Source organism: Fukomys damarensis, unplaced genomic scaffold, assembly GCF_012274545.1.
Source record: "Fukomys damarensis isolate Sample0158 unplaced genomic scaffold, DMR_v1.0_HiC HiC_scaffold_35, whole genome shotgun sequence".
Classification (NCBI taxonomy): domain Eukaryota; kingdom Metazoa; phylum Chordata; class Mammalia; order Rodentia; family Bathyergidae; genus Fukomys; species Fukomys damarensis.
In genome coordinates this window covers 39869480-39895257 of record NW_022900947.1, presented here as the reverse complement: position 1 = coordinate 39895257, position 25778 = coordinate 39869480, and the positions used below count along the sequence as shown (strand labels likewise).

General features: G+C 34.8%; 2 protein-coding genes across 21 annotated transcripts in view; one reads left to right on the top strand and one right to left on the bottom strand.

Annotated features, from left to right (window-relative positions):
- Positions 1-14920, top strand: part of Lnx1 (ligand of numb-protein X 1) — a 109269-nt gene extending 94349 nt beyond the window's left edge. For all 4 annotated transcript variants that reach the window (XM_010640262.3, XM_010640263.3, XM_010640261.3 and 1 more), the window contains 3 exons: positions 509-737; positions 13864-14022; positions 14384-14920. In XM_010640262.3, coding sequence (XP_010638564.1) covers positions 509-737; positions 13864-14022; positions 14384-14519 — 524 coding nt within the window. In that variant the 3' untranslated portion in view covers positions 14520-14920. The remainder of the gene's footprint in view (positions 1-508; positions 738-13863; positions 14023-14383) is intronic.
- Positions 14921-15924: 1004 nt separating this feature from the next.
- Positions 15925-25778, bottom strand: part of Fip1l1 (factor interacting with PAPOLA and CPSF1) — a 67361-nt gene continuing 57507 nt past the window's right edge. For 12 of the 17 annotated variants that reach the window (XM_033758839.1, XM_010640256.3, XM_010640257.3 and 9 more), the window contains 3 exons: positions 22850-23063; positions 16848-16985; positions 15926-16155 (listed from right to left, as the gene is read on the bottom strand). In XM_033758839.1, the coding sequence (XP_033614730.1) occupies positions 16008-16155; positions 16848-16985; positions 22850-23063 (500 nt within the window). In that variant the 3' untranslated portion in view covers positions 15926-16007. Of the gene's footprint in view, positions 16156-16847; positions 16986-22849; positions 23064-25778 lie in introns of all 17 variants that reach the window. The other 5 variants (XM_033758837.1, XM_033758835.1, XM_033758838.1 and 2 more) reach the window with 1 other exon arrangement.

The window sequence follows — 25778 nt, the reverse complement described above, 5'->3', positions numbered from 1 at the left end:
AGTGAACAGCTTCTTTGCAGCAACTTGAGAGCACAGGTCCAGGCTCATTTCTCTTAACTACTCTGGACTCCTTTTAGACACCTGCACTGGTAGTTTCTTCTTCAATCTTCAATCCACATTTATCGGATGCTTAGTACATGCCAGATTCTGTGCAAATGCTTTTTGCCAAGTGCTTCCCCCTTTGGGCTAAAAATAGGAGACAAGGAGCAGAAAAGTAGCTTTTATTAGTGAACAAGGCTCTTTTGTCTTCGTTATTTTTTAAGGTAAGAGCCAAACAACAGTAGGTATGCTTTAGAAAACCCCAAACAAGACTTAGAATCACCTAGGAATGCTCACACTGCTTGCCACTTGCTATGTGAGAAGTCAGCCTCATGTCAGTGGCAGGGCTAATGATGTGCACCTTTTCCTCTTCACATACCACATTCCAGTTGGTCCCTGCCCTGTTGTACTTTAAGGAGCAGTTCCTGTTCACGCTCACTAAGGATGGCTCTGCTTCTCTGGCCACCAGGTGACATTTTGTTGAATGTGAATGGAGTTGAACTCATAGGGGTCAGCCGGAGCGAGGCAGTTGCCTTGTTGAAAAGCACATCCTCCTCAGTGGTACTAAAAGCCCTGGAAGTTAGAGAACATGAGCCCCAGGAAGACTGCAGCAGCACAGCAGCCCTGGACTCCAATGACAATATGACTCCTTCTAGCAACTGGTCCCCAACCTGGGTCATGTGGCTAGGATTAACACGGTGAGTCTCAACCTACGTGAGATGCCCCCGTTGGGTGTGGGCGGAGATGATTACATTTCTTAAACCACTTTCCCTCTTTGGGGCAGATTCATGACACTAGCATCTTCATGAGACTCAGTTTGTCTTCCCATTGGTGAAAATACATATAAAAACCCTAGAGTAGGAATGAGAATCTGGATGTGGAAATACTGTTAGGCATTCACATTAGGGAGTTTGCGGTGCAGCCTTGTGCTGCTATATACATCGTTCATGAAGCAAGGAGCTCAGCTGATGGGTAGGAGGGCAGAGATCCAGCACTCAGGAGCTGAGCTACATTGCCCAGAGGAAGTTTTACCTTTGCTTAGTCTGCTGGTGGCAGTCTGGGGAACTTACAAGAAGGTCAGTATGACCTTACCTCTGCAGCTGTGGGTTGGCCATGACTCTACATAAGGCAGGACACACAACTCTGCCTTTGCCCAGAGCTTGGGGATGTGTCTCAGATCATCTGTCATATTCCTGGAACATTCTTTTGGAAGAAGCTTGGTTGTCATTTTAGTGAGATATAACTGGTGTAATACTAAATTGTCATACATAATGACTTCAGGGAAGGATTTAGGGACAGCCCCTCTACATGGAAATGTATAGAAACTAAATATTCAAAGGACAGATAAATTGGTGTTTGCTCACCTGCATCAGAGCATATACTACTGGCCTTCAGATGATTACTTTATTGATCTTCACTATGTGACTTAAATATTAAATATTGGATGATACACTAACATAGGATTAAATGAGTAAAAGCAAGTTGTTTGGATTTAGAACATTTTTCTTAAGTATGGAGGTAAGTCTCTTTCATTTTTTTTAATTAAAAAAATCCCTGCCTCAAATACAAACTAACCTAGATTCATTTTTGAGCCTTCACTAGTTAAAAATTATTTTTAAAAGCAGTACATTAAAAAAATCCTTGGTTGAAAACTGAGCATTGAGGTATTAAAAAATCTTTAAACAGTTTTAAAATCTTTAAACATTTTAGAACTGAGCCTGAGTGGAAGAACAGTGTTACTTTCAATAAAATTTTGTTTTATAGTTTTTTTTCCTGAAACTAGTATCTTAGAATGTTATATAATATGAAAAATACTTTGATATTTTTTAAAATTTTGCTTGAACGCTCCCTTGTCTTATATAGTGGGCCCTAGAATTATGACCAGCCTGACATACAAACAATTGGGGTTATAGCCAGAATTTGTTTTAAAATATGACCAAAATCTTGAGTTATGACCCGAATGCTAGTCACTTGTACTTCCAGATGGTCTCAGATAGATTTAACCCTTAAAGAGTTCTGGAAGGAACATTACAACGTCCTTTCTTCTGTGGCGTTGAGAAATCCTAGGCCAATATCTCTCTAAGGACACTGAGATCTGCCTGTATCCAGGAGAGAGAAAATTGAGCCTTCAATTGACCAACTTGAGTTACAGCCAGTCCTCAGGAATGAAGTGAGTTCGTAAGTCAAGGGCTCACTGTAATCAAAGTTCCTCATCATTCATTCATATGAGTGAGGACAGCATGCAATACTCTTTCCTCTCAATACATCAAAGAGGCTTGGTCTCTTCCTCTGCTTTTTATCATTGGGCCTTAGGTGCAGCAGTTCACTGCTCTTGCTAGAAGTACAGTCTGTCCTGTGCTCATTTTCTCTAAAAGGAGAGCAGAAGGGAAATGTCATACAATGCCAGTATAGACAACACTGATTTCCATAACCCTGGTGATTCTTTCCTTCATTCCCTCTCTCCCTGAAGTAGTTAACACAGTACAAAACTCAGGGGTGATAAAGCATAGACAATGGAAAGTAAATCTCCCACCCAACTTTGGTCCCCTCAGATCCACTCAAGAGGGGTGATCAGTTTCTTGTGTACTTTTCCAGGGGGCGCCTGTGTCAGAGGCTGGCAGACATTTTCTGAAGAGGGCCAGAGAGTTAGGGCTTAGAGGACCATACGGTCTCTTTGCAGGTACTCACTTCTGCTGTAGTAGTGTAAGAGCAGCCATGGATAGTCTGTAAATGAATGTCTGTGTTCCAGTAAAACCTCATGAACAAAGCAGATGTTGAGCTGGGCTATAGTTTGCTGACCCCTGGCCTAGGTACACATGTACGCATGCAATCAAATAGTTGCAATACATACTTATGCACCACACGTTCTTTAAATAAGAAATCTAAAACTATATCTTAGATATCATGATAGACATTGCAACACTGTAGTGTCCATTGCCAGATGGAACTGGTTAAATAAATTACAGCACACTGTTTCACACATGCCTTTCTTCTCTGTGGATGGCCAGCCTGCCTATTTCTGTGTTCCATCAAAGTGGCCATTCACCTCAGACCCCAGGCTTTACTGCCTTGCTTGACACTCTCTCTCATACATGGTGGCTTTTCATTTTGATTACAGTGGCATTTGTATTTCTGTATCCAGGTTTCCTAGTTGCTTTTATAGTACAGAAAGGAAAATACAGTTTTCACTCTGCCATTTTGAAACTACAAGTATGTGTGCCTTGGCATTTTTCAGAAGCCCTCACTACTCTGTCATGCTGCTTTCTTAGGCCCTCGGTCTCAGGATGTGAGTCCTCAGTCGTAACCCTGCTTCAGTTTTCATGGGTCAGGAATCCATCTGTGTCTCCCACCCTGACTGCCAAAAGTCCCAGGGACCTTGGTTTCTCCCTCACTGACGCAGTACCACTGGCTTAAATGTCTCTAGCTACTTGATATGAATGATGCTTTGAGGAATTTCACCCTATTCATCGTACCTCAGCTAAAGTAACTACCTAAAATGTTAGAGATTTAGACCACGAACTCATTGAAGAAACACACAGAGAAATTTCCCCATAAGTTACAAATCTATACTTTCTACTTTCAATTTATTAGATTTTGAGGCGATCTGTTTGTCCTAATGTGATCCAGCCAATTAGGTAAGGTTCTCTAGCAATGAATGATGTAGGATGTCAGGAAAGCCCATGGCAATCGTGTCCTGAGGTGCACTACAATACACAGAAAGAATATATGTGAAGAGGGCAGCACTTGCAAACTCTGCCAGAGTGCCTGTTCTGAACCTGTGGGTGTCAGACACTGGCAGTGGCAAAGTGAGTAAAAGTGAAGGTCAGGTCAAATGTGCATTAGTAATACTGCACTTGTCAACAGTGGATAGTGTACCAGGGGACCCCTGGAGAGGACTCCAGACATCATCTTCCAGCTATACAAAATATCTGCTGCTAGTCAATAGAATGTGATTCAGAACACATTGAAGATTTTCTCTCTACTGTTGATTGGCTTACAAGACCCATGTTCCACATCTGGAAGTCTTTCAAAACATGCTGTCACCTTGAAATACACATGACCTCATTTCTCTTTTTGCCTAGGAATGTAATTGTTTACTCTCCCAAAAGTCTTAAAACATTATAATCAGGACTGTCTATATTGAATTGCAAGGAAGCAGATATCTAAGCCAAAATAATTTCACACTTGAGCTATAAGAGAGGGACCCTATCAGGTCCACTTTACTATGGAGTAGTGACAGTAATAGCGTAGCTGGCTAATGTTTATATTGCCCTTTCTATGTGCCAGGTAGTCATCAAAGAACTTTACTTGTTCTTTATATGTTTCACTCATTTAAAACTCACATTGATTCTTTGATTTAGGTACTAATAGTATCCTAACAGTAAACATAGTAAGCTAAAGTTCAGAGTGCTTAAAAAACTTATCCAAAGTTACATGGCTAGTTAACAGGCAGAGAGAGCTATTTGAGCCAGAAAGACTTATTTTGGAGTCTTAAGAGTTCACACACTGTGTGTAAGTTTGGGGAGCATCCCAAGAAGATGCTAAACCTATATTTAGCTTTAATAATTTGGCTTTTTTCTCTATCACTAAGCAAACTGTGAAGTTTAAGACAGACTTTTGTTATTCACTGGGTGTTTTATACAGCCACAATATGTACAGCTTTTGTTATTCTTACTGCTTAGGCATCAAATTTCTTGTTATTTCCCCTATCACCTTCTCTGTATGACTATTAGTAAGTCACAGTCAACCAAAAACCAAATCATGGCCAAAACATTTTAAGAGCAAGTATTTTAAAAGTATTTCTTTAACACTTACCCCCAATATACTTATGAAGAATGATCAAGAAATATGGTCAATGTTTAAATTTGAAACATTTTATTATAAAAAAGAGAAATTGCCATTAATCTCCCTGAAATATATCTGTTCACTTCTAACACACTTGTCCCATGATTCCTGCCACTTCCTGAAGCAATTCTGGAAGAACATTTTCATGAGTGTCTAGTTGCACTGTTGTGGCTGCCTTGTTGTCCCAAACCTAGTTCTCAGGATCCTGCTGGTGAAAATCAAATAATTGATTCCCTTTAAATTCATGATCACCACCTTTTGGTGGGGGTTGATGCTGGCCAAGTATGCTAGGGCATTTCTCATCATCCTTGTTCTCATTCTCTCCTGCACCAGTGTCCCACATATTCTGTACCTACCCTCTTTTTCCCAGCAGATAAATTCATATTCTATTTCACAAACTAAAATCACTTGGATTACATCTCACTTAATTTCTTTTTTTCTGGTACCGGGGATCGAACTTAAGACCTCATATGCTTGCAAAACAGTGGCAGAACCATTGAGCTAAATCCCCAGCCCATTTAATTTGTTATCTTCATATCTGTTGTTTTATCTGATTCTGTACCCAGTCTTTCTCTTTCCTTCCTGCGACAATGAAAGAAGAGCCCTTTTCATAATAGTGATGTTCTAATTTCTTCCTTCTCCACCTTCTCAGAGATCATCTCTCTTCCTTCTGTGGTCTTCATGTCTCCCTTTCAGTTTTATTTTCTCACCAATACAATTTATTCAACTTCCTCCCATGTTAAACAATTCTAAGCTTCTCTTGGCCCTCCAGTTTTATTTTTCCTCTAGCCAGCAACTTGTTGAAAAGTGACTAATGCTTGCTATATCCATTTTTTCATTCACTGTTTAACTCAATAATTCTAACTTCTCACCCCTCTTCACTCTTCCCACAAAACTATACTCATCAATATCACCAAAGACCTGATGATGGATTAAGACAATAACATATTATGGCCATTCTCTTGCTTTATTTTTTGTAGTATTTCCCATCATCATAGTCCTAGCTCTATCATTACCAATAATTACCCAAGTCTCATTTTCAAGCCTTCTACTCCCATCTTTCCAGATCATTTACTTAGTGCCCCATTCCAACAGATTTCTGATTCCATCTGGACTGGTTGCCAACTTTTGTCTAGGTGATTATGAGCCAGGGATTTAGCTCAGTGGTTCTAGCGCCTGCCTTGCAAGCACAAGGATCTGAGTTCGATCCCTGGTACAAAAAAAAAAAAAAAAAAAAAAAAAAAAAAAAATAAAAAAAAAAAAAAAAAAAAAAAAAAAAAAAAAAAAGGTGATTATGAAAGACCTCTAAAGAGAAGATGTTTAGTTCATGACCTGAATAGCAGATAGCCAGCTGTGTGAAGACTGGCAGAGAATTACGGGAAAGGAAATAAGCTAACACAAAAGTTTCAAGGTAGAAACAAACTTGGAACAGTCCAGAAATAGCAAAAAGGACTGTGGATCTAGAACTTATGCATGAGGGGAGAGAGGCCAGACAAGTAGGCAGGGACAGGAGGGGTAGAAAGAAAAGGAACTTGAGGAGGAGGATACTGACTAGGGACTCAGACTTGCCAGGAGAAGCCAGAGCCCATAACCTTGTAGCAGAACCTATCTTCATGGTTATTATTTTGGATTTAGTTTGGAATGTCTCCCATGAAACTATTAGGATATCTACTTGTATTTTATTTTATAAAGTAATAATTTCTAATTTATTCATCTGATGAAATTGTTAGAGAATATTGAGCATGTTCTTGGGCACTAGCTCAATCATTTTAAACTATTAAAGATCAATTCTCATCTAAAATTGATGTAATAGGAACACATGCAATGAAATGTCAAATATGTTTCAGTAATACAAAATATAAAATGTAGACATTCTGGCTTTAAATGCATTTTTTAAGTCTTGGCATGGGAAAATCAGCACAAACTTAAGGGGGACAGTGTACTTCTGTCTTTTCCTGATTTTAAGTCATTTAAATCATTGCTTTCTTGCCATGTCTTAGTTTTAACAGGATACCTGAACCTCTTGATCTGCCAAAGAGAGAATAAAATTTGGCATACTCTATATGATCTGGAATACAGTGGATGCCAAGGGAACATGGAAAGCAGGAAATACAGAAGGTAGACCCACCAAGAAGATGTTTCTTAAGAATACATTAGCTAGGGCTGGGGCTTTAGCTCAGTGATTCTGCTGCCTGCCTTGCAAGTACAAGGACTCAAGTTTGATCCCTGGTACCCACCCCCCAAAAAAGAATGCATTAGCTAGCTAGCTGGGAATTGCACCCAGGGCTTCACACATACTAAGGATATGTTCTAAGCTACACCAAAATATTTGAATGTGAAAAGTTTGATTATACATTGGCATACAATACTTGAATACAATTTTAAGAATAAAAGGATATAAATTGATATGATGGGAAAACTATCAGAAGAGAACCTAGGATAACAGATCTGATCATCTCAATTACCTATAGCACAGGTTGTTTCCTTTTTGCTGCTCTATTTCTTATAAATCCTTTTTAGTTAATATTCTATTTTCTACTAAATTTGAGAAATTCCAGGTTCTCCCTGCTTAGAATAGTCTGCCAAGCTTCACATAGTTGGCTACTTCTTAATACTCAGCTCATGGACTAAATCCCTCTCTTTTAGAGGTCTTTCTTAATCACCTAAAGTAGGCATCCAGTTCAGATGGAATTAAAAAAAAAAAAACTTTTGAGATAGGCCACTAAGCAAAAGATCTGGAAAGGTAGGAGATGGGGATCAAAGTGGAATGCTTGAAAAGGAGATTTGGAGATAGTAATGTTGATAATGATACAGATATGGACTGTGAGGATGGAAAGTTAGTATAACAACATTTACTCAAGAGATTTTTTTAATTTTATCTTCTTTTTTAGCATAATCTTAGCTAAAACTTTTTTAATAACTGCATTTTAAGAAATGTGTAATATTTGTCATATTTTTATACCTTCAGCAGTTTTCTAGAGCAATGGGTGACAGACTCATCAAAAAGCTGTGTATTATTGGTCTAAAAAAAGTACAGGAATTCAGACTGGAAATTTTATAATAATTTGACATAAGTATATTATTCAAGCATATAACTGGTAAATGAATTATGCTGAACAGGATATGTAAGACTTGCTTGGTGAGTTTTATGTTGTACAAACTGCCTACTAGTTATGCACAAAGGACCCCACCTTACCATGTCTGTTATTTTTAAGGTTAATTTTTCAGCTGTGACCAAACTATGCATAAAAATTTGCAAGACTATTTCTTTCTAAAACTAATTTTTACTATTATTAAAAATTTTAATCAAGCCAACTTTAAATATGTACTTTAATATTATCAGCTAAATTAGGGAATTAAATCATGTTTCACTAGATTTTTAAGAGCTATCTTTTCCAAAAATAAATAATAGAAGTGATTTAAAATAATTTTTTAAAAATGAAGACAAAAAGTTCATACTTTTACTCATATTTGGAGGTTTAATTTTTGTAGCTGAAATTGTTGATGTGATTGATAGAAACATTTTATTTGGGAGAGGTGTTGACTAATGAAGCAATGTAATCATAAATGTCACTTATATACAAACAAATTCAGAACCAAGGTAATTTTTTTAAAGAACTTTACATTAAACAGTCACTAGGAGAAGATAGAAGCATTTCATGTACAAACAGGATTTTGTAGACTTCTTTAATGTGGTAGTGTTTTGAGTTGCCAAGCTTAAAAATGTATATATACATTGCCCAGTATTTATGAAGACTAAAGTTTTCTCGGAAACAATTACTAATGTTATGAAAAATCATCTTAGGTAAGGTCAGCAACATATTTTTCATCTTAAGTTGATCATTGTAGGTAATAAAATGCTGGAAAATTCTTTACTATATGATACTAACACACTTGTGATAAGAATTTTTTTTAAGTTTTTTGGCAATGAACACAACTATGGTAGTTCAGAACCATAAAACTATGAAAATTTATGTTGTCAACAAAAAAGAATGTTTATATTTGCAGTCAGAGTATGTTTTGCTGGTACAGCTGTAGTGACTGGAAAATTAAGTTGTTACCTACATTAAAGAAACTGCAGCCGAATTCATGCAACCCTATATAGTGCTTCTTGGGAGAAAATCTGCCAGAAAAGATGTCACCTGAACGAAACAGTGCTCTTAGGGTCATAGTAAAAATTGTAAAGGCGAATTCACCGAGTTATAGCTTATACTCTTTACTATGTGATAAAGAAACTAGTAGTAAAGAACCCAGATGCATTCTGAGTAAGAAGGTTAATAAATTTTATCAAAAATGTATGATCACAGAATCACAAATAGAACTTTTATTCTTTCTGAAAGATAGGAAGCCAGTTTAATTTCAACTTTTTAAAGATATGAACTAGATAGCCAAATTTGCTTATCTACAGATTATCTGGTATTTTCACTTAGTATTTCCTGCACAAAATGAATGCAGGATGTTTTTCAATGACCAGTAAGATCAAAGGGCAAAATGAAAGAGGCCTGAAAGAATCATTGCCATAAATTGTTTATGATGTGATTTAACAATTATCAATGAAGTAGGTGCTGTTTGATATTGCACATATGCAAAAAATTACCACCAAACATTTTACACATTTGTTAAAATGCTGATTTTCAGAAAAAAAATGGACAAAGGAAATTTATGATCCTACAATCATTTCATTGAAACATAATTTAAATTTTACTGTAACTTTAAAGCAAAATCATTATAACTGGTTACTAAGATGAAAAGAGATGAGCTTTTAAATTAAATCGTCACTTGCTTTATCTAATCAATGTTTAAAATCCTGAGCTTACTAACACTGCTTTAAAATTTTTTCTTGTTCTCAAGAACATCTCTAGCAAGGCTAGTTTTTCAATTACACTAGTGGAAAAATAGTTTAAATATCTTTATCTACTAGAACCATCATTAAGATTACCTAAGTAAACAACCTCAATTATATTAAAATCCTTAAACATTACATGTTTGTTCCAAGTGTGCATACAAACATGTAGTATGAATACCCACCAGTATTTCCCTCATAACTTTTAGGAAGTTGTCTATGACCATACCACCCTGAATCCACCCTATCTTGTCTGATCTCAGAAGTTAAACAGGGTCAGGCCTCGTTAGTACTGGGATGGGAGAAAGTAATTAACAAGGAGTTGAGTGTAATAGTAATAATCCATATTAATCTCCTACAAACTTTTTGTAATTTTTTTTGCTGATCTACTGAAATAATTTTGTATTTGTTGGCTATAATAACACAAGTGATTCACTTTTTATTATAAGTACCGATCCACAGTTAGCTGGAAATATTAAAAGATGTCCCTGCCCACAGGCTGAGAGGCACCTGCTCCAGAAACAAGTACATCTTAGCAAGAAGCTTGCTGCGTATTACACACCAGAAATTACTGTTAGTTGCAGTGGTTACACATAAATGAAGGCCTTTTTCATGGTGGTGGTTAAATATAAATAAGGGCCTTTCAGGGAAGGGTTTTAAATAAGGTGCCATGTTTGTGAAAAGACAGATACTGGGTACAGATTCAATTTTCTGCACTCAGGATAAGCTCCAAACACCAACTGCATTTCCAACCTCTATTGTTCTAACACCTAAGGAGTTTTAAAGTTCAACCTGGTAAGGAACACATTATTTACCTCTAAACTATCTTTAGATAGACTCACTGTATTTTATAATGTCGAACATTATTTTGAAGAGGTTGTGTGTCTTAGTCTTCCTAGTATTCCACAGGCCAAGCAATGTTTTCAAATGACTTTTTCAATATACTCATATACTGTGTAAGAGGATACAGGGAAATTTTAGAAAAGCCTTAGCTTCTTGAGTATGTCAAGACTTCCCCATGCTCAGTAGTAACTCATTCAGTAGAGTTAGATTTTTGAGGCAACTGTAAGTTTTTGAATGAGAAAAAGGGTCAAAGCCTTGCTATTCCTAAGTTCAGAATAGGAAAACTGCTCAAGTTTATATTCAGAGGATAAAGTCATTTTATTTCAAAGGTCACTTATCAAAAATATCTGCCATGTTTCCCATTGGAGTGAAATAATTGAACTTAAAAAAATACCGCCAGGAGCTGGAGATGTAGCTCAGTGGCACAGTGCCTGCCTGGTAAGGTCCTGTGTTGGATCCCAGGTACCAAAAAACAAACCCATGAAATACATTGGGATGTATGATGGATGTTGGGAAATAGGAAAAAAGTGTTCAGAAGGAAAGGGGAATCAAGGGAGGAGGGAAGGAAAGTAAAAATAGAAGGAAAAAATGGAAACAAAGCTCTTGTACATAGGGAGGGAAGGGGCCTGAGGTGGGTAATGGGATAAAATAAAATTTATTAACAAAAATAAGACCAGGGCCAGGGATTTAGCTCCGTGGTTCCGCTGCCTACCTTGCAAGCTCAAGGAACCGAGTTCAATCCTGGGTACAAAAAAAAAAAATGGAAAAAAAAAAAAAAAAAAAAAAAAAAAAGACCGCCCCCCCCACTAGACACAATGTTTAGTTTTTTCATATATTCATCTGTAGCTGGATATTTAGGCTGTGTCTTTATCTTCACTACTACCACGAATACTGCAATGAACACAGAAGGGCAGATATCTTTAGAAGGTGGAGACTTCTTGTGGGTTTATTCCCAGAATAGGGACTGCTGGGCATATGGTAGTATGTTTATTTAGGAATCTCCATATTGTTGGCTCCAATCTACATTCCCACTAACAGTAAACAAAGAGTTCCCTTTTCTCTACACCCTTGGCAACATTTTTCTTAACTTCTTGATAACAGCCACCTTATGGGCATTTCCCTAATGATGAATGCCGATCACCTTCTCATAATCCATGGACCACTTTTATGCACTCTGAAGAAATGTTTAGTGAAGTCTTGTCCATTTTTAATTGGGCTATTTCTAAGTTGTATAAATCCTTTATGATTTTAGATATTAGTCCCATGTCAGATATTATTTTTCCCAAACAAAACAAAAATACCCAGTCAGAACTAATTACGGTCTGACTTCAACATACTGAGTTCTCATTGCTACAACAAAGGCAAATATGAGACACAACTAAAGGATTTTAATAAATCAAAACTAGTACCTACTTATATGGAAGCTGCAGGAGGGCAGGAGTGTTTTGTGTTTTGTTCACCAAGAGACCCCAAGTGCCTAACACAGTACACAAACATCTGAAAGATGACCCAAATAGATAACCTTCTAATGTAATGAGTATAGGAAAAGACATTAAGTTGAAATCATTTTTTGCTGGAACGTGAGTTTTAAATGGTTTATAAAGCTTGTCTATTTGAAATAAAATATTCACTGTGTCAAGGTCCAAGGAGATAAATGAAAAACAACCATAACCAATGGTCTAAAGAAGAAAAACACTGCAGTCTCAAGTGTGCTCTATGCACCCATTTATATATTTTAAAGAATCACAACTGGGGAAAATTCAGACATACCTGATCATGACTTCAAAGACTCATCTAATTATTTGCTAAAAAAATTAGGCATACAACTTCCCAGATGGAAATTTAATGCTTTGGTGTTTGATCAACAGCCAACTACCTGCTTTGTACTGAACAGTGAACAGTTATGTAAAATGTGATATCCAAGAGACCATAGCTGCTACTGGAAGAATATGCTCCTGAAATCAAGGTTTATTGTGAGATCTAGCCAGCAAACATTTTACAGTGAAAAAATACAGCATTTTCACTTGATGAAATTCATTCATACTTCTTGTTATTTCAGTGCAATTGATTCTTATAAATGACGTATCACAATGGATACAAAAGAAAAGTAGGTTTGGAGTTTAATTTTAGCACTATCTTTTAAAGGTATTCATCAAACTCAGCCTGTTTTATTTCAAGTTAAGAGTCAGCAACATTTTGAAGTCATTTCATTGATGATCAACAAGAGTAGCAAATGTAATAATCAACTTCATCAGTTAACATTTAAGAGACTTTTTATTCGTTGTCAAATATCAGTTAACGAGTATTTTAAGGTACAGTTTATAAACAGGACATCCATATCTTGATTTTTACCAATGTGAAAATGCTCATCTCCTATCAGACCAGTTCTTGGACTATAGAAACTTAAACAGTAAAGAGGGGATTTAGAGTAAAATCCAGCTCCCGACACACACCTCCGTATCTAGAGTCTGCACTTGGCCTAAACCTGTGTAACCACTGATCCAAAGGCCACTGAATACTAAAATAATTTCTTAAATTTCATTTTTTATTTTAGTTGAAGATTCTACTTACAGAAGAGCAATCATCTTTCCTCCTCCGATTCCTTTTGTAACTTCCAAACCAGTTTGCCATGCTGTTTTTCCTCCCACGTTCTCCTCATAAGGTTTAAATGTACCTCAGTTTCCATTTACTTTATGACTGCATCTTGTCTAAGCTTGTTAGTATTAGCTAATAGTTTTCAAAGATCAAAAAATTTCCACTGTATCATCTTAGGCTTAACTTTTGAGATTAATCACTTATTGCAAGGATTTTTGCCTTCATTAAAATTATATCTACAAATAACAATATAAGAATGTCTCACTTTGGCTTATCAATAAGCATCTCTATACATACCTACATTTTCTGATAATATAAATTCAAGGGCCAGGGATTTAGCTCAGTGGTTCCGCCACCTGCCTCGCAAGTGCAAGGACCAGAGTTCGATCCCCAGTACCCGCCTGCAAAATTAAAGCTTTAAGTCATTTTAAAGCCCAAAATATGATGATTTTTCTTGGTAAACACAGATAGAACCTAACAGGTGATGCCATTTTTTTTTAAAGTGTTCAGCTATGGAAATCAGAAGATTAATTACAAAACACTGGCTAACAGCATAATAGTAAGCTATGACACAGTTTTGAGTGGGACCTATACAGTGGTACTTGGCTTCAAGAAAATTACCAATAAAAGGAATGGGAGATGAAATTACAATAATTAATAGTTAACTGTACATATACACTGATTACATTCTATTTCAGGTACTTTCGTAACTATAAAGATATTGTATTAAGAAGAAACACAGCTGGAAGTCTGGGCTTCTGCATTGTAGGAGGTTATGAAGAAAACAATGGGAACAAACCTTTTTTTATCAAATCCATTGTGGAAGGAATGCCAGCATACAATGATGGAAGAATTAGGTAATGATAAGGACTACTTCACAAAAAATTTATATTCAGATGTTTTGTTTTCTATATGCAAAAGCTTGGCACCACTTGAAGTAAGCCATGTATTTACTTTCAGGGATGGGGAGGGTAAGAAATTACAACATTAGTGTAGCATATTTATCATCTAAGAAATACAAAATTACACATCCTTTTGGACCCATACTGCAGCTTCCTACACTTTTAGCATCCTAGTGAGTTTGAAGAATTTAAGGGAAAATCCTTAGTTAGAAATAATGTAGTTAAAATGGATAGATGAAGCAAAAATAGAGGCATCAAAATTAACTTCAGCTTAGATGAAGATAGTAATCACATTATTTTTATTTTTTTTTTTTAGATGTGGTGATATTCTTCTTGCTGTCAATGGTAGAAGTACATCAGGCATGACACCTGCTTGCTTAACAAGGACGCTGAAAGACCTTAAAGGAAGAATTACTCTCACTATACTTTCTTGGCCTGGCACTTTTTTATAAAATCACTGATGGCACTCATAAAAACAGAAAAATCATAAATAGGCCAAAATAAAATATTTATCTTGTCAATTTTTATATTTAAAGGTTATTAAAAAAATGTCAAGAAAAGTATGATCTAATGAAGACCAGCTATACCTCAGAGACCCTTCTCAGAAAATAAAAACTACTAATACTTTTTATTCAGTATGGAAGATTTCTCATTACTACACAACTTTTAAGTTTATATTTTTCTATTCAATAAAAAGCCACTGAATAATTAAAAATGGTTTCTATGCCCCATTCAACTCATCAACTTAAAGATCTGGTCTAATCTCAGTTCTGCAGAGTCCACTATGAGAATTTTATTTATTTATTTTTGTTGGTACCAGGGATCAAACTCGGGTCCCTGCGCTTGTGAGGCAGGCGGCAGCACCACTGAGCCAAATCCCCGGCCCAACTATGAGAATTTTAAATGTAACATCAGAGGACATAAAAACTGTATTGCTAAGAAATGTTCAAGAAAGAAATAAATATTTTTCAAAAATTATACTTGTCTTTTTTGTATGTGATTCTAATTGTTTAGTTCTCATCACCATTTAAAAGACCCTCAATAGTTCATTCATTCAAACACCAAGTTATCTGTTACCATAACTGATACAGTATCTCCAAGGGTTACTCCTAATATAACTATATTAGTTATAACCTTGTATTTTCTTAGTTTTAATAAGAAATGACTAATCCAAAGCTCTTGTCATGAAGTTTATTTTTATTCACAATACAGTTAGTAACTGTATAAAAACTCCACATGCTACTCTTATCAAGTCTTGGAAAACACATCAAGAAAGGCCAAATGAGCTTGACCCTGGCTCAGATATATGGCCAAGAGGTGGTTCAAGTTTGTATCACGGTGATGTCTGTGTATGTTATCTGCCTGCAATTACATGTAGGGCACTTTAGAAGCTACCCAAATGCCTTACAGACTCTACTGATTTGATATAAAAGTGCCCTATTTACTTTTACCATGGACCCAAATTTAGAACACTGAAAACCTGCTATCAAAAATTGTGGTACAAATAATGTGTACAGTTCTTTAATATGCTAAACAAGAGTGCTATAGCAATGACAAAGGCTAGTTTTAATCTCAAAGTTCAGAGGGCTTGTGATACTTTTTGCAGTGCAACTTCTTATGAGACTGTTATTTAACAAGAAATTTGGCCGAGTGTCCTTGACCATCAGTATGCACACAGCTAAATATAACTCTCTTAATCTCCTGATTCATTCACATTACTCACTTGGATATAAAGTCATTGATTTTTTTTCAATATTAAAAAAAAATGAAGATTTTTAACTTAACATGAAAAATTCACTTTTATTTTGGAAAAAAAGTTAACTTTTCATACTAATACAACAAGATTAAAGGTAAATTTCTTAAACATTATCCAGAAAAATAATGAGATTTATAGTATCTATCTCTGGTACTAATATACACACAGAAGACAAAAGCTCTGCCTATTCTGCAGGTGTGGCTTCAGTGTTCTCCTGTTCAGGGGCAGGCTCGCTGCCAGCTTCTTTTCCTTCTTTGCTTCTTTTAGATTTTTTATGCTTGTGTCTCCTGTGACTGTCTCCTTCTTCACTTTCATGGCGGCGCCTACTATTACTGAAGAGAGAAAAAAGTGTGTTCTGTTTCAAAATGTTGAAATATACAATTAGTGATCAGAAAACCCCACTCATGTGTTTAAGATAATCTAACCCATCCTTTTTCTCATAAACATATTTTGGAAGTAATCAGTCTTTATGAGATTTTTATGTAGAGATTACATTAACATAGGATTAACTTTACCAAATTCCCAGATGAGCAGAGCCCATTTACTTTATTCTGAAAGACTACAAAACAGAATTGAACTTCTTAATCAGAACAGGAAATTCTATTTTATGGAGTTACTTTTCCATAAACAATAGGCATTAAAATGTAATGCCTTTTTATTCAGAGGAGAGGGGGCACTACAAGCCCTAAATTGTTTCTTTAAACCAAACACTGCTTTGTTTAATAATATTTACTATTAAGGATTTGCTCATTTATTAAAATTCCCTCTCTGCTAATGAGATAATGTAATAAACCAAAATCTTTCGTATTATTTTTATTCCACGCTAATTCTGGTTCTGGGATAAACTTGTTAGACTTAAAAATTATTTGTTGAAGCTCATGAGGAACCAACTACTTCAAAAGATTATTCTGAATCTTCCAGTAAAAAACACATGTTCTACTGGCTGTTTGGAACTGTTTGCTTTTACTTCCTTAAGCCAAATTTCTGGCTTCAAAATGAATCAGTATTTTATTAAAGAACAAACCTGCGAGATGACTTGTGTCTGGTTTCTTCTTTCTCCCTATGTCGTCTTTCTCTATGTCGTTCTTCTTTTTCTCTACTTGCTCTGTGACGCTCATATCCTCTTTCTGCATATTCTCTGTATCTGTATCGCTCTTCGTCACTACAATGGAAACGGAATAAATTTTCTTGACACCAGGACTATTACTTCTAAATGACTACAAACTCTAAAGGAAGAGGTCTTAAATCCAACATATAAGCATCTAGTAGAAAGGTGGAAAGTAAGTATTTGTTGAATTGAGTCACAAATTAGTTCTAGATCTAATATGTAATTATATATCATGCTACATCTGCTCTATGCTTTTCATAGTTATGGCATAGAGATCTCATTTAACAATGCTTTATTTCTTCAAACTATGGGACCTGTGGCTGATTAAAATTGTAATCAGCAATCTCATTTGCATTTAAATATTAAAAGCATATTCATGTATCTCAAAATTTCTAGCCAAAATTCTTGTATTATTTGTAAAGTCTTGGACACACAGTAAAGATTTAAAAAATATATGGCTTACGATAGCTACAAGGTAGAAAGCAGATAAAGGTACTTAATCCTTTGGTTTATCAATTACAGAACAGGTACATCATCTAAAGAAGTGTAAACATGAAGAACAGAGTCATCAAACCAATTTTTACAACAAAATCCATAACAATGCACAAAGACTGGACATGCCTGAATTCTGACATTCTAATCCATTCTGTATCTGTTTCTGTGGACATGGGGAAGGGTGTGTGGCACATGGCTAAAAACTGAATGTGTGAAAAATGTATGAATATAAGCTGTAGCTTCATTTCTGTGTCTGTTTAGCAAGGATAGTAACACTCTGTACAACCTAATTATCAGTATTCTAGAACACTGTGCTGAAGAACTTTGATTTCTAGAAATATGTTTAACATAAGCTATTAGTAACTTCCATGAAGCATCAAAATGTTTTAAAAATAAATCTGAATAGAAGTGACAGCTCAGGTGAATATAAGTCACATAAAAGAAAAGATCAGCCTGTGTAATCTTACCTGAAGGGAGGATTAAATAATACTGTTTAATGCCAAATCATATGGCTGTCCAAATTACCTAGTCTACACATTAAACTTTTAAGTATTTTATAAAAACAGAAAATGTATATATATGCACACACATAGATGTACACATGCACACACATGTGTACACACATATATTTTTTCCTAAACATAAACTTATATTTGGAAGCCAGAAGCATATCATCTACAAAGATGGCAGGCAGCCCAGAGCAATAGAAAAAAATATGGACAGAGTACACCCAGACCACATCTTGATTTTGCCACTTATTACGTGAGTGATCCAGACTATTATTTTGTAAAACTGGCAACAATTGTTTTTGGAAACTTGATAATAATATAAAAGTGCCTGGTAGAGAGTAGGTGCTCAATAACTGATGGTCTTTAGTAAATTTAATGATTAATTTTTCAGAAGCAGAACACTTTGTAAATGCTACTGACCGCTGTAATAATACTATGTCTCTGAGGTAATATAAACTAGAACCATAACAAGTATTAAAATTAACTCCTGAAAACTGAGGAACTTTTTGTGATGACTCCAATTAGATTTACACAAAAATAATTAAAAGTCAATTATCTCATAATTTGTCAATTTTAAGCCTTGTCCCTCTTACTATGAAAGACTTTTGCTAGCTTTGAGGCCTTTGATGCTGAAGGTACATGACAACACATGGTGGAAGAACTGGTCCTGCACACAAAATACAAACCTTCTTCCATCCATCCCTTTTCTGATAAGTGGATACAGCACAAACGTTTTGGTGGGCCTGGAAATCATTAGCACTCATTTCAAATATCCTAGAATGACCAGCCTTCTGAGGCCCAAAATTAAGCTGCCTAAAAAACAGATGTTAAACTTGGTCTATAATTTTCAAAACAGTGAACCTGTAATTTGTAATGCAATACATACTACATACCATATTGCTTTTCAGACATTCTTGTCAGTCTTCAGAAACAAATAGCCTTTACTTATACTTCATTTAGATTTTCCCAGAACACAACCTCCCCCTGCCCAGGATAATTCAGAACACACAAAATTCCACGACCTTTTTTGCCTTTCTAGCTTTAAAGTTTTTGTCAAATTTGAGTAAACATTGACTCCTAATGCCCTAAAGCTCAACAATCTGAAAAAGATGATATAACCATTCCATTTACACTTTTATGTTTCAATAAAAATTCAGTAACATCTGCATGCATATTAAATGGAAGAATTAAAGAATTTAGCCTCAACTCTTCTAAAAATATTGTTTATCCAAAGCAGTTTGTGTTCACTGTCTTTCCTATTAAGTTTTGCACTGTTCATTACTTATAAACATTTCCATGGATAATAGTGCTATCTCAAATATATTCATTTTAATGACATCAGAAATCATTCAACTTTCTGAAAAGTAATTCTCCTGAATGTAACAGAATCATGCACTTAAGTGACTAAAGTCCTACCACACAAAATATCCAAGCATATGCTCAGGCATACTTATACACACAAGGAAGCATACATTTGTGCATCATTTTATTTCCTTATTTGATAATAACATTTTAGTAAGGCTCTAAGATATATAAGTCACACTATTAGGCAACACAGGGAGGAAAAAAGATTAACAAATCCTTTACAGTTCCTTCTTACATCTTTTTAGTTAAACTTTTAAGCTAAGAGCCAACCCTAGTTATTTTGAAAATGCCATCAAGGTTTAATGTATAAATGTAAAGGACAGTGTATGAGTATTTCTGGATCTGATTTAGAACAGGGACTAAAAATATCAGTTACATGAATGAAAGAATGAACTAGAATCCCACCCCCACCCCCCAAAAAAAACCCAACAGCATAGAAAAGAAAATGCAGAATGAAAAGTTACAGATATTTTTGAATTACCTAATTTTAAGACTATAAAGGATTTAAAATAATATCAACCATATCTCCAGGTGATATTGCAGCTCTACCTTCCATTTCTGCATTTGACGTATCAAGATTTAGACTAAATAATCTCTAAGGATTTTTTGCATCAAAAAGTCTATGATCACATAACCACATATAAAAGGAACAAATGCTCAACACTGAGTTGATATATTACATGATCTAACCCGCAAAATTTAAAAAAAAAGAACTATATGCAGGGGGTATGGTGACATATGCCTGCAATCCTAGCACTCTGGAGACTAAGCCTGGGCTACACCATGAGTTCAAGTCCAGCCTGAGCTATATAGTGAGACCCTGTCTCAAAAAACAAAACCAAACCTCTGTAACTTAATATTTCTCATTAATTTTATGCATAAAAAGAAATGATAGGAAAAAGTTGTATCTAACTTAACTTCATTCCACGTGTTAATACCCAGACTGGTATGTAAGTAAGATAAGTAAATTTAATGTTCTGGATGTAATAATGGTTGATTTTCATTCATTTCAAAATCCATTTAGATGACACAATTAGTTTTACTAACAATTTTCACAATTGGTTTTTCTTTTTTGGTAACGGGGATCAAACTTTGGCCCTTGCACTTGCCAGGTAGGCGGTGGAAGCACTGAGCCAAATCCCCAGCCCACAATTTGTTTTTCTATATTGTATTATAAGTCATTTATTCATTTACACATTCACCAGGTTGTCAGGCATTACTCTACAAACTGCTAAGGACAAAAGAAAGAAAACTAGCGGTCAATGCTCTTTTCGAGAAGCACAGTAAGACATGCTCATGAAGGTTCTGTCTTTAAGGTTCACTGCAACTCACATGAGATAAAGATAGAAACTGGATATTGGAAGAATAAATAGAAGCTTGTGAGGCTGAAAAAAGAGGAACAACATGAACAATGGAGGTGCAGCTAGAAATATGGAATACTGGCTTAAGAGAGAACGGGCATTAGAATGTACAAGCATAAAGGATGAGGATGTAACTCAGTGATACAGCATTTGCCTAGGACACACAAAAGCCAGACTATAAAATGACTTTTGTATCATCAGAATTTTGATATTTACCATTACACCAGTGGAGTATATTAATATCCCATCAGTATATGAATTCTTTCCAGTGGTAAAAAAAGCTGTAGAAAATGTTTCCAGATCCTCAACTTCCATATTCATTTCTCTGTAAAGTTCTCTATATCTGCAGGTAAAGCATTATACCCCTTCTCTAGTTAACCTCTCCTCTCATAATAACATCCCTCCCCCCATTTTTTTGTAAGAGAAAAACTTTTCTTTCACCAATTTTACCATGACAAATTTTCTTGGGGTATAGAAACCACCACGATTTAAAAAGTGAATTTAAAGTATTAGTCTCAATAAGATGGATTTGAGGAACCATAAAGCTTCCTAGGGCATTATGACTTCTTGTCTTACACATCTTTCTGTCAATGAAAAAGTAAGGAACATGAAAAGGAGTATTTTGGCTTATGTCCTAAGCTGTTCTAAATTCAGATATATTGGAGAGTAATGAAGCAGGACTTATATAACAATTTCCCCTGAACTAGTTTTTAAAAGAATCCTTCTGAAGGACAGTCCCATGAAAGCAAAGCAAAACAGTGTTAGGAAGTCAGCACTGTATTTGCAGCTTTGCGACAATTCTCTTTACATTGGGAATGAAGTCATACTTTGTTCTGGTAGAAACTGTGTGTGTTGGTTGTCTGGCGTGACAATGAGAAATGCCTTTTACCAATTAAGCTACTCAGTACCTATTTTTGATATGGAATGAAGGAAATTTGCAGTTCCAAGGTCTGTATGAGAAATCTTTCACAGATATAAAGTTGTTTCTGAGCCTTAAAAAAATATTTTAACAAGAATACATTGAAATTTATAGTATTTAGGTATTCTGAGCCATTTTGAGTCATATATTAAACAAGTTGAGTTGTCTCTAAATGAAAAGAGTAGCAAGTATAATTTAATGGTCTTTTCATGTCCTGGAAAAGGACTTTTGGTGCTAAGACACCAAGAAAACTGAGGACTTTAAAGATACCAAAGGAATAGGGTTGAATTATACCTCTCAGAACATTTGTGACCTTTTTTAGAAATAGGCCTTTTGCACATACAATCAAGTTAAGAAGAAGTCACACTGGATTCAGCTGGGCCTAATTTATGTGAGCACGGTTTCTTAGTGTCTACATATACATGCATGTGCGCGCGTGCGCACACACACACACACACACACACACACACACACACACACACACACATTTTAAAGAAACTAATTAATGGAAACCCTTACTATTCATCCATGGCTACATATTAATTGGGGACAAGAACAAACTAAATCACAGTAAAAGATGCAGTTTCATTACATTGTTTTCAAAATTCTCAGAATATTTATTCATAAACAATAAATGAAACTAAAATCAGATAAAATTTTTAAAAAAATAATTTAAGATACTTATGGCCATAAAACTAAAATTTTAAACATTTAAACTTACATAAATATATGTTGCAGAAAAGACTGATAGGATAATCAATTTATTATTTTTCTAAATTAAAAAATATTTACTTCAGGCAGTGCTGGGGATCAATCTCGGGGCATTGTACAAACTAGACAAGCACTCTACTACTGAGCTTTCCCACTTCCTAGGATTTTTTTATATTACAGTAAAATTCTTTGGGTGAAGTTGCACAGAAATAAAAATTCAAGCACTAAAAGAAATGGAAAATTTCCAAGTGTTAAAGACAGCCTATTAATGCATTTTTATAAAACAGATGATGTTTGGTAAGTCATAATATCTCCAACCCATTGAGCATATTTAAAAATGATAATCTGATTTTTAAACATTAATATTTATAACACACCTCAAATTATATTGTCAACTAAGCTTAATGCAAAAAATTTTACATGAGATAAAAATTTGTGAGGGGGCATAGAATTATTTTAAAAGTGAGCAAACAAAAAACATGAACTTCCTCACACCAAATAAAAATCTGTAAGTGTAAATGAAATTGCTGTGTACAGACTCCTGCACACCCAACCAACCTGTTGAAAACACTTGGTGTAGGACTGTGATCACGCTCCCTCTCTCTTTCTCTTGTGCGTTCCCTTTCTCTGTCCCGATCACGATCTCGCTCTCTGTCTCTGTCTCTGTCTCTATCTCGGTCTTTCTCTCTTCTTGCATAATAGTCCCACTGTTTGGTGGTGTCCACAAGACTCGGCCACGAAGGAGCAGAACCAGTAAGATGGGGAAAAGCAACTAAATTTAAAAAAATAAAATAAAAACAAAGGTTACAGTACTTGAAAAACAAAAGGCACAACAAAAAGATAAAACTTCCACCAAAAATGTCACTAGATTACAACAGAAATACTTTTATAAATAGAAGAGTGAAATATCACATAGTAAATACACGTAACACTAAAATAACACTAAAGGAAGATCCAGCAATAAATTTCAAAGACCTAGTAACTCTTCATTTGACAAGGTGAACAGGAATCAAAATCAGACCATAAACGTTCCAGTATCAAAAAGAAAACAGAATACATTGGGACATCTTAAAGGTGTTGAAATATCAACCTAGACAGATATATCCAAAATATCTTATTTTAAGACTAAATTATGTAATTTATAAACAAAAAGAACAAAATATATAACCAACAGATTTCCCCACAAGAAGATACACTATCAGATACCTTTAAAAAAAAAGGAAAACCATCCTATAAAGATCCAAATGAATGGAAAAAAAAAAAAAGATCTAACATGACAAGAATAAATGTTTGAATAACATGGTAATTACACAAGCAAACCCAACAAATATTCTATCTAATAGTAGAGGGTTTTCTTGAAGAATAAGGTTAATGAATCACAACAGAATACAAGTTAGAGAAAGATTAAAGTGATCTAAAGTGTCTGTTGATAAAGATGTTGATATTCTTTACTACATATTAATTGATATATGTCATAATAAAATTTAAGCATAACCACTAAAAATATTAAAAATGTAGAATTTCAAAACAATATAGAAGAAAACTGAAATTTAAAAAACAGTCAATTCAAAATGACTTAAAAAGGATGGGAAAGGAAAGGCAAATCAAATAATAAAAGATTCAATTGATCAATTAAGACAAAGACTGCTGATTTTTACTTGTTAAAAAAAGTTTATAGTTTAAAGATAACAAAGGTTGAAAGGAAAAAGATGAAAGGGAAAAAGAGAAAATGGTAATACCCCCATAGTCCCCATATGAGTAGCTATATTAACGACAAAGCAGATTCATACAAAAAAAACATTCATTAGTAAAAAATGATGATACTGCATTGGAATGGAAGATGGAATTAACCAAAAGGAGCAAATTGAAATCCCTGGGCATCTAATAATGCCTTCGATTTTAGAGTGGATACTGCTGAAAACATAGGCAGAAATAGGAAAACCCACCACAATAATGGGAGATATTATTCTCAGTAACTAACAGATTAAATAAGTAGAGAAAAAGAACCAAGTACAGATATATAATTTTTGAGTAAAACATTGGTAACAAGGTTAAATAAATTAGTATAACATGAAACACTGCCTATACCAAAAAGTACTTATTCTTCCAAGCATCTATAAAATTTTCATAAAAATATATACACACTTTAAAGGGTTAGTTGTGATAGTCATCATATTCTCTAAATTTCACACATTAAGTCAAATTTAAAGGTTACAGAAAAATAATGCTCATTCACTTCAAATTGAAAACACCATTTCTGATAAAAATCATGGTTCCAAAGAAATCATAAATTTAAATCACTCAGAATCGAACAAGATAAAAACAAGACATGTCAAAAGTTTAGGTATGTAAAGTATTCTTGAGGGAAACTGAGCCTTGTAATGCTATATTGGAAATGACTGAAAATTAACAGCTTTCAACTTAAGAACTTACAAAATATCAAAATCAAGAGACCACAATTAGGCACTGCAAAGATTAAACAAAGAAAAACATTGTACACTCTGTACCACTGCACTTAAAAAATTAGCTTAAATGGGTAAACTTCTATAAAAACTAAAATTTAAAAAAAAAAGTGTCTCAAGAACTCACTAGTCTTATAACTATTAAAGACAGTAAGTCTGTAATTTAAAATTTTCCCACAATACCAGGTGGCTTTTACAGGTGAGTTCTAATAAAATTAATAGACCATTCCAATATTACCAAAATTTCTAGAAAACAGAATAATTTCTTAAATTTCCCATGTGGTTTCTATAATCCTGATACCAAAACCAGTACATAAGACAGTACAAATAATGGGAAATAATAGGCAAACTTGCATATAAACTTGGATGTCAAAATCCTAAACATCAGTCAACAACTACTGTTAAATAGATAATCAGTCATGACTAAAATAGGCTATTCTCACCAATAATAGTATCTTAACAACAGAAAAATGTAGCTATGGAATTTCCCACATTAACAAAACCAAATCACAATAATCTCAAAAGGCATTTGATAAAACTCAATTATCTATTCACAGTTCAAAAGTGCTTGGTAAATTAGGAGAGAAAAGGAATTTCCTGAATTTGATGTATGGTTCTTTTAAAAAACCTAACAGTGAAAATCTAAAAGGATTTCCTTAAAAAGAGAAAAAGGGAGCTGGGCATGGTGGCGCATGCCTGTAATCCCAGCACTCAGGAGACTGAGGCAGGAGGATCACTGTGAGTTCGAGACCAGCCTGGGCTACATAGTGAGCTCCAGGTCAGTCTCAACTGTACAGTGAGACCATGTCTCAAAAAACAAAACAAAACAAAAACAAAAAACAATAACAAAAGAGAGAGAGAGGAAAATGATCAGGATTCCACTTTCAATACTTCTACAAATAGGACAAAACAAACCCAAAAAGAGGAAGACTGAGGGGAAAGTAACAGTATGAAAAAGAAGAAAGACTATCTGAAGGTGACCTGTCTGAACAGACTTAACAAAAACAATGAGAGAAGCAAGGTAA